This window comes from Phalacrocorax carbo, chromosome 5 (assembly GCF_963921805.1).
Source record: "Phalacrocorax carbo chromosome 5, bPhaCar2.1, whole genome shotgun sequence".
NCBI lineage: Eukaryota > Metazoa > Chordata > Aves > Suliformes > Phalacrocoracidae > Phalacrocorax > Phalacrocorax carbo.
In genome coordinates, this window is record NC_087517.1 from 67,696,157 (window position 1) to 67,710,805 (window position 14,649).

A 14,649-nucleotide genomic window follows, 5' to 3' on the forward strand; every position below is an offset into this window, starting at 1 on the left:
CTGCCCTTAACAACTCATGTTTTTTCTTTGTAGAGATGTTTTGGAAGAACCTACAGAGGAAGAGTTGATCGAAAAACTGCACCAGCATCCACACCTGCAGTTGTGTAGGTGACTGGTGGGAAGGACTGATTTATTTAGATCTCTGTTTTCTTGAGGTTGTCAGCTAGAAGAAACTGAATGGATTTTCTGTGAGATGCTGTTGGGAGAGAGGTGTGTAGGACAGCATGTGAGGTTTTGCTTGGCAATTCTCTGCAGAAAGAGGTTTTTTAATTTTGGGTTCATATCTTTAAAAAAAAAAAAAGATTTGAATCCTGCTAATTTGACTTGATTTTAAGTTTCAATTTTAGAGGAATACTGCCACTGTTGTTTTATAAACTGTTGATATTGGAATGTTTTACTTTATTTTTTTTTTTAAGAAGGGAAAGCATGTTTAAAATAACAGTGCACTTTAAAACATGAACTTTGTAACCACAAAGTCTGCTACTTTTTTCAGCACAAAAAAAAATGGAACTGCCTTGTCTGGTAGGCAGGTGTGGCAAGAGCTGTGCCCTGCAATTCATGAATGGATTAGGCAGGACCACAACAAAGTCCTTGATGTCTTTGTAGTGAGAGTTGAAACACTATTTTTATTGAAATGTGACACCAGCATCTCTTACCAAATTTTCAGGAGCTAATCCTGTCAGAACACAATCAATTTCAACTTAGTAACAGGGACCGCCTATTTTGCACATCCACTTTTTCTTTCATTTTTGAGCTAGGGTTTGCGCTGGTGCATTGTGCTGGTAACTTTGAGAGCAGTTATAACTTTGAACAGAGCAATTGCACTTGTGGTTTTCAATGTGGTAAAATTGAGCTCTCTTTTAGAGTAAATATTCTCATGTTGCTTTTTAGTGAACCTCTTCCCTTTACTTTCTTCCAAGTCCGTTTCTATACTGTATCATGTTCCATGAAAAAGCTGAGGGGAATGAGCTTTAGCTGGAATGTAGCACCAAGTCTCCCACTTAAAGGGGGGTAGAAAAAAAGGCTGCATGGGATAATCAAAGTGCTTAGCAGCTCAAATTTTCATATGAGTCTGTGCGAATTAAAAGTGCTCAACCAGTACTGCAAGATCACATTCTTTTATGGCTTAATGGCCACATGCTGTATTCCACTAGCTTTCACCTGGGTCATGCTTTTTGGGTAAATAACTTTGTCCACAAATCTGAAGTGGAGAATTAACAGTAAGCCATGTCCACATGCTTTTCATTGTCCCTTAGTATTCCTGTAAAAAAGGTGGGTGTTTTTTGAATCTTAGTCACATAACTAGTGAATAACTATGAAGAATAGAATCGATCCCAACTCCTATGTTTATAAGTAAAAATGAAACTACCCTTTGGGGTGCTGCCGTGTCATTGAGACACTTGTCACCTAAACAGATGATATTGTGATCATCTCTGCATTGACAAAGGCTTGGGAAGGTAACTGGCCGTAAAACGCTGCTATTACTTTTAAGTTATTTGATCCTTTTTTTAGATAACGAAGCATTTTTTCGAAAGTGCCAAGCAGTCATCCTGTGTACTTTTCCTCCTTTTTCTCATTTGTCTCTTCTTTCTTTCTTGCCTAAGGGAGAGGAAAATATCTGGGATGACGGTGCATTTAAGCTCAAAACCATATTTCTGGCTTGTTGTCTCACTCTTCAGAAGTTGTAGCGATTCTTGTCTCTTTATCTTCTGCTTGTATTTTCCTTGTGCTGTGGAACAAAATGTGTTGTAGCTTGCATATGTGTAGAACAAATCTGAACTGAGCTCTGAGCTACTCCTGCAATTTGTCTTTACTTTTGTAATCTTGCCTCTTATGCCATGCTCTTGTCTGTGTTCGTTCTCTTGTCTCTGTTCCAGAATAATCCACCCAGTAACTCACTTGCACTGGTTTCAGTGGCGTTACCATGCTTATTTTCAGTGATGCACTTAAAACATTCATCATGGCAAGTAGATAAAGGCATCATCAGCACACAGTTTTTCTAGAGCTGAGTTTGGTTTTTTTCGGTATGGCTTTATGCCAGGATGGTTTGTGCTCCTTCTAGCACGGTGCAATCACTGCCACCAATTTATTGGCACTTACTAACAGAGGTTAAATAGTCTATTTTGCCTTTTTACTGAAAAAAAAAATAATTGTTTTCCACTTTTCAGAATACTTGAAAAAGTAGCTTTGCCTTGCCAAAAAGGAAGTGGCCAGTTCTTATCTGCCTGCAAGTTTGATTTTTTTTTTTTGTCTCTTCACGTTGTTTGGTTTTTTGCTTGTTTTTATTTTTTTTCCATTACATTCCACTACAATCTACCAAAGGAACACAAATTGGTGTGGGATTATCGTAAAAGTCACAAATGTCTCCATTATGCAATCTTTGCATCCAGACAAATGTGAAGAAGGCTTTCTGAAGGGAATAGTCTCAGTCTTGTTCTTGTTTCACATTTGTGTAATTGACTGAAAGTGTACCTAGAGTTTAATACAAAATTGTGGTACCTAATGTCACTTGTACTGGAAGATGTAAACGACCACAAGTCGTATGCAATAATTGTATAAATCATGAAAATGAGTGTATGTAACTGGGTAAAATTTGAGGTTTCCATTATTAAAAAAAGTTTCTCCTTCTTAAAATATGGAAATAATTGGGGTGTTGAAATGATTCTTGAGGGGTTTTTTTGCCTTTCCCCCTGCGACTGATTTCTGTTGTGCTCGGCAGCTATGCTCCAATTATCTTTACTAGTTGAAGGCTGGGCTCGCGGAAGAGGTTACATGCAAGTGGGACAGACTGCCTGGTTTTGAAATGCAGGACCTGAAATATGCTGCTCTGTTACTCTGCGGTTCTAGAGGTGCACAACGTCATTGTAGGTACTTGATATGCTTAATTTTTAAGGTGAAACTTCCTTGGAACTGAACGTCGAGGGTGTTGAGCAGCTTGGTTTCCATTTGCGTTTGTCTTTGCAACCGCAATGTAGGTAATCCTTCATCTCTTTCTTCTCCTGAAAAGATCAGTGCAATAAGCATTTTCATAGCATTTCAGCTGGGACAGGTTTTGCACACAACTGAGCAGAGTCCATGGCATTCTTTTGAAACAGGTTCTGGTTTAGAGAGTTTTGTTTTTGTTCTTTTCTAAGAACAGAACAAAATCAATTCTGGGTCAAGCTAAAGGCTTAAGTTTGCTGATGTCTCTGACAGTGGCTGTTGCAGATGCTTATGTGAAGCATGTGAAAGCTAAAGCACATAGAAGATCATCTTGTGTTATTAAATCAGGCTCAGATTTTTCTAGCCTATGAAAGAGGGCCTGAATCGCCAGACTGTTGGCTAATTTGAGATTCCTCAGATATTCTCTTTTTTTTTTCCTTCCTGATTGACTATGAATTTGTATTACTTAAAGATTTAGGGGTGGAGGGAGAGGATGGACTCTGAAGCGCTCTTGAGTCTTTCAGTAGAAATACAGTGATAAACCTTGCAAGCACACTTAATTATGAAGAAACTTCTAAAGCTTCTGTTGGTCAGAGCTGCAAGCTAGAATAGGCAGCTAGAATAACCTGGTAACTGTGTGGGAATTACAAAGAAAGAAATACTGTCCTGGGTGCAAGGGTTTTTGCGAATGAAGCGCACGAGGCATGCTTTCTTGGCCTCTCTTTCTTGCGGTGATATCGTACGTCTCTTGACACATTTCAGGGAACATTGCTTTTTCATCCTTCCAGCACTTTTTAATGTGCACAAAAATATAGGGATGTACAGAGCTATAAGAAAAAATAGGAAACTGGTGCAGGGTATTAGATAGTTCTCCTGGAAATGTCAGGTAAAGGTATCTCTTGTCTTATGAGATGGCTTATCTTTTCCCCTGCCAGTACATTACGAACAGTACATAGTGCTACTATGGCTTCTGCTGTTTAACTTTGTGCTTTAGTCAGACAAACTCGTTTCAGTACTCCATCTGTCTTGGGTTTTTATTGAAAACAAAATAAAAATAGGTGTCTGCCTGCTTTTTTTAAGTAGGTGTTAATGTGTTTTTTTTCTTTCACTAGTTTTTTTTTGTCCAATTAAAAGTCCGTTCAATGGATGGAAGTTTTCCAGAAATCAAATGGGTTTGGCTTAATCTGCAATTTTTGTAAACATTCAGAGCCATTTGTTATGTGAACTTTGGGTAGAAATAATTTGGGGGTGGGAGGTGGAGGGGTAAGATTTGACTTCTGTTCCAATGCTAAGTACTTCACTATGCAGGGCACAGTTTCAAAATCACCTTGATAAACTAGAGGAAGTTGCCAAAATTATCAAAGTAAAATTTAAGAGGTAGGTAATGGACTGTTAGAGTTTAGAAGCACAAAATGTAGAATTACATAGCAGGGAGGAAGTGGTATTAGAAGACAAAAACCACAGGGCTTATAGTGTTCTACAAATGGAACGAGCTAACGGCATCTGAAAGAAATCAAAGGAAAATTGCGTTGCTGTAATTTGTAATAGAACTTCCCTTTAGACCCCACTATTGCTGTTTTGGACTCTGCATTTTAAAATAAACTGGTGGGGGGGGGCATTGGTTACAGGACAGTAATAGAGGAGTTAAGAAACTTGGAAGGTGTGAGTTGGAAAGAATTTTAAAGGAAATAATTGGTACAGGCAAATATTTTTTTAAACAATATTCAAGTTTGTAAATGGTTGAGAGGAGTGACTGTTGATGTTGTATAATCTTTGTGTGTCAATTGTAGGACAAGTTGTAGTTTGGATTTCAGCAAGAAGAGTTGCTAGATCTGAGGAGTGCTTCCTAGCTCTGAGCACTGTGCTCTGGGAGGTGACAGACTCCACTTGAGTGCCCTTTTAGGAGGGGTTTGACAGCCACCTGCTACAGCTTTGCCTGGATGTTTGTGAACCCGCTCCTACTTGGTGATGCCTTGGCAGGTCCCTGGGATCCTGCTCCGCCTACCTCTTTGTGGTTTCACTGGGAAGAATTCCCATGGCTGTAACAAACGTAGCTTTTGTTGTTACAGCATGTGCTGTTGGTTCTAGCTAATGCCTTACAAATGCTTACAGCATGCAAGTATTTTACAAGCAGGGGTAGAAAAAAAAAATGCTCCTTTAGCTTCCCATTTTAAACAGGAAGAGGAGATTTAGTTGTATGTACTGTTGCTAATACTCAACCAGCATCCCATGATCCCTGCACTGTCTCCCCACAAATCTCCACGCAGTTCTATCTGCTGGGTTCCCTTTACTCTCTTTTCTACGTCCTTTACCTTTTTGGACAAGAAGAGGGACACGCTACCCTTCTCCCCGTTTGTATTTGCTTACTGGCAAGCTGAGCAGATCAGGTAACAGCATGTTTCCCTTGGTGAAAACACTTAATCTGGGCATTGTGCTCTACTTGCTACCAGTTGTCACACAATGCATGACACTTATACCTTGGACGCTTTAGCTTTTCTAACGAGCTTGGTTTGGTGGATGAATTTAAAAGTTACTACCAGGGAGTCGATGCAAGTAATTCCTAGACGCAGCTAGAAAATCTTAGGAAAGGTAACGCTGTATTGTTGGGAATTATGTTAATTGAAATTGGTCTGATGTTTCAGTGAACCCAAGGCAGCTTAGGATCTGACGCCTTTCAATGAGAACTGAGCACTTAGACTCAAATGGGGAGAAAAGGAGATGGTCCAGAGGCTTAAGCATGCTCAACATCGTTATTCAGTTTGCAGAAGTATGGGCTAATGTGTTTCAGAACTGTGAACTGGGCTTTCCTGCATCCTCCAGGGATACCAGCACTTTTTTCCAAAAGTGAAATGGATCATGGAGTATCTAAATGAAGAAGGTCATGGGAAATCTGTTTCTAATTCAGGAATAAACACGTTCTCAAACTTCCTTAATCATAAACTTTATATTTCATTCTCTACTTCAAATCATTTCTATATTTTGAGAACTACTATTTTCCAAGAATAAGGTGGGAGAAAAAGTTCAGGAAAAATCCTCAAGGCCGAGATGGCATTCTTCAAATGCTAAGTACGTAGTGATGTGTACAGCAAAGTACTGGAGGAGCCACCTATCGTTATCTCCCATAAAGAATATGAGAACAATTTCAAGACTGTGTATAAAATGGAGTCACAAGGCATAATAAGTGTGTGTGTTCTTTGAAAATGTCTTACTTAACTGAAATTGTAGCAATTCTGGAGGAAAAACTGTGGTATACAGTTACCTCCATCACATACACCTTTTTTTTTGCCCAAAGTAGCAAAATGATGTTTTGTCATGAATTACCCGTGTTACCTACTAGAAGGGAAAACTTAAATGTCTTCTCTGACTTATAATTCCACCCATTAATGTAGCTTATTTGCATTGATTTTCATATCTAGTACTATACTTAGAATTTTTCCCCAGTAATTGTATAAGAAATGGTTTACTGCTGCTGATTTTTTTAACTTTGAACTGTAAGTTGAAAACAATTGTAGCTTGTCCTTTTCTTTAATGCTAGAAATTCCTTATAACAGTCTCAGTCATCTTTTTTCCATTAAGCTAGTTGAGCAGGTGTTGCCTTTGTTCTGTACAGATACTTTCATGGCCCCCATCATTGCAATATTTGAGGGCCTCCCAAGTACTTTCCTGAAAACATCCTGCTGGGATAGGAAAATATTACTATCCTTATTTTGTAGATGATCAGCTGAGATATTTGGTGATCTGCCCACAGCCGAGCTTGAAATCCGTGGGAGAGTGAAGAATGAAACCTGCAGTCCCTGCTCACTGCCTTTTGCTAAAGACAATACTGCCTTCTTTTTTTGCAGCAGCAGCTGTGAACTTCAGTTGTATGTTTATGAGACAATGTTGACATTTCCACATCAATTGGTTTATGATTTTGCTACTGCCTGTTCTTCTATTTAACTTTTTTGTTTCCTTTCTTTTTAAATTGCAGAAAAAAATCCTGGAACCTCTAAATTTCTAACGCTCCTTATTTCCCACTTTATGAAGAAAGGAGGGGGGACTATTACTGATTTGCCATTTGATTGATAAATATTTAGTAGGGATGATGCGAGGCTGATACATGTGCTGGAAGTTTAGTAAGTGTAAGTAAATTGCTAGATTCCAGTAACGAAGGTTTTACTGTAGCTCTACAAAAATGCAGGAGAAAATACAGGATGACCATCCTAAGCAGCAGTTTTTTGACAGCTCCAGTTTTCATTTCTCTCAGACCTGAAATACACTTCAAGAATGCTTGAGTTTTTCTTTAAACTCATGTTCTTTTGTGCTGCTTGTATTTTGTTCATTGAGATGAGTCTGACTTCTCAGAGCTGGTGAGTGCTTGCAACAGCATATTGAATTTGGAAAACTGTCCAAGAGGCCAATTGCCCTGTATGACCTCGCTGACAAAGGATCGTCAGCTTTGGAAAGAACAGAAATTCACATCAAAATAGAAAATGGAGTGAATTTTTAAGACCAAGTTCTATTGTATAGCAGGTGTGTGTGTAATGTGAAATACAATCTCTAATATGACTATAGGTTGCTGGGCTGGATGCAGAAATTACTGAGTCAAATTGTAAGGATTATGTTACTGGGTCCATTGCATCAGGTAAGCATAAGAGTCAAAATCCCTTCTGGTCTTAAAGTTAGGGTTATTGTGTAGAATTCTGGCTAAAATCAGACTGGGTTCTGTTAGCTTCCAGAAGCGAATTACCAGTGTGTGTGTGATGCAGAACTGTAACACTATAGCATTGAACTGGGTTAGTGGTTGCATAGCAATGACCTTGTACAATGAGCATCCTGCTGAGGTGAGCCGGAAAGCCAGTCTAACCTGTATTATTTTGTTACGTTAGGTGTCCTTCTCACCTTTAGGAATGAATCGGTTCCACACGTAACGTGCTGAGCCGTTGCTAGTGCTCTTTTTTTATTAAGTAATGATCTTAGAAAGTAAAACTTAAGTCTTTAATGTGTCTTTCCTTACCAGTTAAATATCAGTGAGAATAATCTTGTATTTCACCAAAACTACAAGTGTTTAGTTTCCAGCATCCTGGCTAATTGGTGGTTTCTCTGAAAAGGCTTGAACAATTACTTGGTATAGAAAAACGTCTCTGAAGTCCTCTGTAAAATCAAAGGTGAAGGTGTTAAACCTAGACAATAAAACTTAGATCAAAGTAGCCAGTAGAAGGGGCTGTAAGAGGAGCAGATTGTCCTTTAAGCTTCACTACGTTGTGTAAGGTGTTACCTCTCTCTTTCTCTAATCAGATTTCATGAAGAAAACAAAGCTGTTCTTTCCTGGTGTAATTCAATCAAAGCCCTCAGCTAGATCAGCAGGAAAAGCACCTGCCTTTCTTGCTTTAGATTTGGTTGATAGACCCCAGTTTTTGATAGGAGTTGTTTAATCCATAACCCAAGCATGTGGCCACAGCAACACCTGCCATGCAGGTGAGCTTTTAGTCTCATTAATACATAAACACAGTAAAGATTTTTGAATTAACCTCGCACCCATACACACCCAATAGTGATCGTCAGGAGAATTTAATAAAATGAGATCATAAATGTCTAATGTACTTTTTGTTGGGCAATAAAGTTGCCCACATGTTGTAATTGAGGTCTGAAGTTAACTGCTTGCTGGGGCCTCTCTAGAGTAGATGACGTAGACTAATAGAGCGCATGAAAAATGTTTTTCATGCTCTGCTTTTTCTCCTCTTTTGTCCACTAGCCTTTCCTCCGTAACTCTGTCTTGCGTTGGTGCTCACTGTAATATCTGCTGCCATCAGACTTGGCACTTAAAAATTAGGCACATGTTTGAAACATCTGCTTGGTTGAGACCCTCCACAGTGACTATTAAGCTATTGCCTCAGATGCTTTCCAAAGTCTTCGGTTCTCTTCTTGTCTCCTGAGTGACCCTGATGTGGTCCTCCAGAGGTCCGTAAAGCAGGCTCCTGTGCCTCCTAATCGTGCAGATATTGGAAAGTGAAGCGTGGGCTGAAGGCTTGGGTTCAGGCTTAAATTTTCTAAAACTCACCTACATTGTATAGGTGGCCACTGTGAAATTTAGATCTCAGTTCTGCCCCGAAATTGTATGCATGTGGTCTCTGATTTGCACAGAGGTGTTACCTGGCTTTTCGCTAGACACTTATGAATAGGTGTTTGGGGAGGACTGCCTCTAGCTTACTAAATGAAGAAGGGTTGAATTAAATCAATCCTTAAATCATATTAAATTAAATCATTTAATTAAATCATATAGATAGCGGTTTAGATAAGAAAGGTTGTAACCCATCAATGTATGTAAGAATCCCACTGAGAGGAAGGCAATTTCATTGTATAAGGAGGAATTTCACAAGATTTGTGCCAACTACATTATGTTACAGCTACATTTTCTGCGGCCACCAGCATGTTAGTGTGCTAACAGGCTTACCGGAAAACAGAACTAAAGTTTTACAGAACACTTTACTGTACCGTTTTACAGAACAAACTCTCAATGGAATATTTGTGAGGATCTAGCTCTATTTCATCGCTACATTTTTTTCTCTCCCAGCAAATTTACACTGTCTTGTGCCCTGATGCGAGACTATCAGGGGGTGTTGTAATGCCCCATGACCTCCCTTGACGTTGCTTTTCCACGGCCTTTGATGGTTTTGCTGTTACATTATATGATTGAAGTAAATACCTTCCTGTGTTTTGACTATTGTATCATGAGATCTGTTTGTCTGTACCTTGCGATGGTGTTCAGGCTCAAGTAAGACATGTGTCAAATGCTGCCATTTGATTTTGGAAGTACCTCACTGTGGAGGTGGGCTTACCGGTGGGGTTAATGGGACTGGAGCCCTCTGACGCAGTCTGCTTCAATCTGTTTTACAGGGTTATGGTCTCGGCAGTGCGCAGTCATTCAAACTGTAGTATATCATCTTAGCTGGTTAATTGTGACCTAGAAATAAATGCTCCTGTGGAAGATTGTGGTGGGTCACAGTGCTCTAAAAATACTTTTGGATCAAGTTTTAAAAAGCTGAGTTATGTGACCTATCATGGAAGGCACTGGCGACATGCAGACTCTGGTCTATACGCTCCTTGGCGCAGAAATCTTACCTCTTGCAGTCAAAATAGACGAAGGGAAGAAGATAAGGAAAGAACATTTTCCAGAGGAGGAACTGAGACAAAATTACTTTGGGCACAAGAATTTCTCTCAGGAGTTGGGCCTGAACTGAAATCCTACACTTGCTGCTTCGTTACCTCTAGTAGACTGTTCTCCTCAGTAAGTTTGACCTGAAGTTGTAATTCTGGTCCTTGGCAAAGATGTCCTAATTTGCTGCTCTGACGGTGGATTTCCTTCCAGCAGTTTTCCCACCTTTTCCTGTAAAGGTCATCTCACTGTACGGGTTGGCTGCCTTGTCACAGATACCACGCTTTTTGTGATCTGTTGATGCTGCTTAAGAAGGAAATAATCTGTGCAGGACTCATCTCCAGAGCTTCCCAGTCAGACTGATGCTTCATGGGAGCAGTAAGCAGGGAGATCTGGAGTCTTCCTTTCAGGTGCTGTGATCCCACGGTGAGACACCAACTTGCAGAGATTGGTAGGCTTTGCGTAGTGGGACACTGGCATGGGTGCGTCTGAATGCTGGGCAGCCTAGGAGCAACTGCAGCCATGTAGAGGAGCAGCCTGGCATCTTTCCCCTGCCCAGGAGAGAGGCAGGAGCCCAGGACAGTCCTTCCTTGGAAGCAGCAGCGCTGAAGGCATCCGTCACCTCCAGTGAGGTGGAGAGGAGAAGCCAGCTGTGGGCAGGAGAGTGTGGGGGTGGGAGAGTGCTTTTTGGGAGGGTGTGGAAGCAGGTGTGAGGCTTAAAGAAGTTGGAGAGCACAGACATACAGAGGACCTAAGGCTTACCTTTGAGTATGTACTTGGTGTGTATTTGTAAGTTGAATTGCAACCCTAAATATTACAGAAAATGGGGAAGCAGGGAGAAAAAAGATGTTAAAAACAGGACCATTAAAAAATCCCAAAAGAAGATATAAAGATTGTTATTAATTTTTAAAGTTTTTTAAAATACTTTTTTTTTTTTTCCTCTAGTTGTGATTTTAGCCAGCAGAGGGAGTTCAAGACCCCATTTTAGACTGACCATGCAGGTTGGGCTGTATGATCACCACTTCTGGATGCACTTAATGGAACATTCTCAGCATAGTTAAGTGCAGGGGCCTGAATCGAGGGCTTGGAATACAATCGGGTTTTGTTTTTTATGGCAAAACGTAAGAAGGTATGTTTTGAGGCAGTGAATTATCAGTAATACGCATCCGTTTGTATCAAAATATTTGTATCTGGACCACTTTTATTTTGTGCTTGGAGTATGAAAATGTAAGAGTAAAAAAGTGAAACAATTGCCAAATCCAGTTTCATTGTCCCACCTGAATGAAATATAGTTGAATGCCATTAACTCCTAATGAGTGTCAAAACAATCTCTGATCTTTGAGAGCCCCAGACAGCAGCAGTGGACAAAAGGTTTTGAAAATAACCTCTAAATTATAATAAAGTCAAATTTTCTTGTAGGCAGTCCTTGGGAATGAAGTTAATTCTTCCTTTCTTTAGGTCTTAGTGTATATTCTAGGATCTGTGTGTTCTGGTGGCAGGGACATCCTGGGTCATCTTGTCTGCCAAAGCAAGAATAATAATGAAATATTGGAAAATAAACCAAGCGCTGCTGGGCTTCCTTTAAACCTATAATTGTGGTTCCTCTGTGACAATAAGCTCTTGACTGTTGAGCAGTCAGGGTCTTTTATACCGTCTCAAGCTGAAAACTGAAAATGCTAACCACATTTAACAGTTATTCATTTTATAAACTCGTCTTGCAAATGTTAAATGATACTCATTTGAGCAGATGGACGTGTTGCTGCCCTAGGAACCTGGACAAATTATTCAGAACTGAGCAGCTTGTTCTCATGTGCAAATACATATTGACAAAACTTCTTTGCTAGTTTCTTGAATTTCTTTAAATTGTCATTCTACAAATGTCCATTTTTACTGCAAGGAAAGCTGAAACGTTTAAATGTTTGAAGAATTAAATATAGGTGGGGTGAATCTCAAATACCAGTAACAACATTTCCTTTTTTACTTGAACCTAATGGGCTACCACTTGTGTTTATATACCATTGCGAACTTAATTTAGATGTAGTAGTAAGGACTAAAACAAGTTGTGCTTTGTGAAGAGTCCAAAGAAAAGAACTGAACAATCCCCGAGTGAAAATAGTGAGGGGAATCAGCGTGTCTGGCATTGATATAATACTGCGAAATCAATGCTTTGATCAACTATAAAGCATAACAGCTGTGTGAAAGGTTTGCTGTGGTTAGCTGGCATTATCTCTTGTGTAAAGGAAAGTACATTGTAAACCAGTAAAAATTAACTGCCAGAGCACAATGATGTTTTTGTGACTGGGAATTCAGATAAAGTTTTGCTTCTGCTGGCAGAACGATAAAAAGAACTGGGGGTCATTTGCATACAGGTGAAGAGAGGCGGCGATGTCCCACGTTCCACAGAGGCCAAGGCACCACAGGTATGTGAAGTGCTTCAGCTCAAAGTGCTGCCTTTCATTTAACTTGACTTTTTTTTAACCTGGCCAGTTATGGAGTAGGAGGAAATGGGCAATACCAGGAAAAGTCATTGGGTGGCAGCAGAGCATTTACCACTTACCGTGGCATCTCAAAATAAAGGCAGAAAGAACTGTAGTTCTGCATAATATTGATACAGGTAACTGAGACCTCGGGATGGTATCTGTGATAAGGGAGCACACTCTGTTTGAGAGAGGAGATTTCTCTCCGACGTGGATGTATCTGTGTGTCTGTGTATATATAAAAATAAGTATTTGTGTAAAATCATATATGTACCTCTACACATAAAAACTGTGTGTGGTGTCTGCAGGTTTTAGCTCTGTGATAGAGTGGTGAGGACCTTTAATGTGATTACAATAACTACCAGCTCCCAATTAGATCCCATATCCCTGACAGTTCAAGCTTATTCCTGAGATACATAGCTTGGTGCCAGCGTGAATAAAGCCATGGAATAGTTCTAAATTACTTTTCTGCTGGAAGGAATCAAGTGGGTCTGTGACCGTGGCCAACAATATCCACTTTCACCAAAACTGATCATTTTTGTTAGTCGTGTCTGGGTCTTTGTAATAAAACTATGAAAAACAGGACAGTTAGTTTACTGTTATCCTTTTAGGAAGGAGGTAACCTCTCCGTATTTATTCTACCATGTAAATATCGAGTCTTTTTGGATAATGTGGGTGGTGCTTGAAGGACTTTGCAGGTACTGTCCTTTCTTTGGAACTAGAACCTAAGTGTATTTTGGGTGTGTTCATTTCAGTGAAGAGAATTGTTTTTATTTGTTATGTCTTTTGCTTTGACATCAGCCCTTGAGAGGGCTGATGCTGTACACCTCATGGTGTAGTTTGCACAAAGAAATGTGTTGTGGCCTTGAGGATACAAACATGCATGTTTGCTTTTCATCATACAAGTTATGAAGTTACAACTTCGCTGGCTTTTGCTAAGCTGTTTGTGAATTGCTGCTATTGTAAGTAAACATGTTACCTTCCGACCGCCCATTCTGCTCTCACCGCCGTGGAAGTGCTATCAATCTAATATTTTATGGGCAGTATAGCTGCAAATGTAGGAACTCAGTGATTGAAAGGAATTTCATTTGCTACTTTGCCTGAGAATAAGGAAGTTAAAAATAAGTAACTGTAGAGAAATATTCCACCACCAGGTTTTAATTTCTGCTGTGTTTGCAAGGTCCCACTAATAATTTGTTCTGGAAGCAATCCTCCAGGAAGCATAGGCTGAATTACAATGTGTGCAATGCTATGCTACAGAGCCTTTTTTTATTCTGAGGATAAGCGTACAAGCAGTTTGGGGGCAAATGCCCACACTTAGGGTACTCGAGGGAAGTGTAAGAGGCTGCTCCCATGGACTCCCAACAGGCATCACGGACAGGCTCGCCTGAGAATTGCATGCCCCTGCTATAAGGAGGGACTTCTGGATCACAGCTCCTGCTGAGCGCTGAGCTGAATGTGAGCTACCAAATCCCTACAGTCTGGACTCAAGATCTTGCCTTGGTAATGCTGAGTTTTTCTGAACTACATTGATCTCTGTCCCATTCAGGACTTGGCTGGATTTGGGAGTTCCTGCTTGAAGCCGCCAAGGCCTAAAACCCATAGAAACAAGGTGCTGCCTCTGAAGAAGAGCTGCCCTGCTTCCAAGCTCTCGCTGAGCTCAGAATTCAGTGCTTGCTTCTGCATCTCCAAAAGTTACTATCTTGTACCAGTAAGAGGCAGCATTTCCTGGACCCAATTCCCTAAGAGCCTTAAACCCTTGTTCACTGGTAGCATGTGGCCTTTTCAAGGAATAAGGGCTTTTGGCTCCTGCAGAGCTTAATAAAGCCTAGTTTTGCACCCTGTTTTGAGTACTGTTCAGAACTCTTCCAAGAAAGATGCCTCTAAAATTATAGTACTCTTTTGGATGTACATGTTATTGCTGGAGGTAGTTACTAGAAGTTAACACATCACTTGACACAGGCATCAGATGTCCCCTGCCCTGAAAAGCTTACAAGATTAGACAAGAAGCTATGTGTGAAAGGAAATCCGTTCAGTTATAGGAAGGTCTGGTTATTATTTTCATTAGTTTTACTCACCCATTCCAAGCAAGGAGACGTGGCATGGAGGTGAACT

General features: G+C 40.1%; 1 protein-coding gene across 2 annotated transcripts in view; it reads left to right on the plus strand.

The window, feature by feature from the left end:
* Nucleotides 1-2,645, plus strand: part of TPCN2 (two pore segment channel 2) — a 33,557-nt gene extending 30,912 nt beyond the window's left edge. For both annotated transcript variants that reach the window (XM_064452874.1, XM_064452875.1), the window contains one exon: nt 34-2,645. In XM_064452874.1, coding sequence (XP_064308944.1) covers nt 34-112 — 79 coding nt within the window. In that variant the 3' untranslated portion in view covers nt 113-2,645. The remainder of the gene's footprint in view (nt 1-33) is intronic.
* Nucleotides 2,646-14,649: the final 12,004 nt, after the last annotated feature.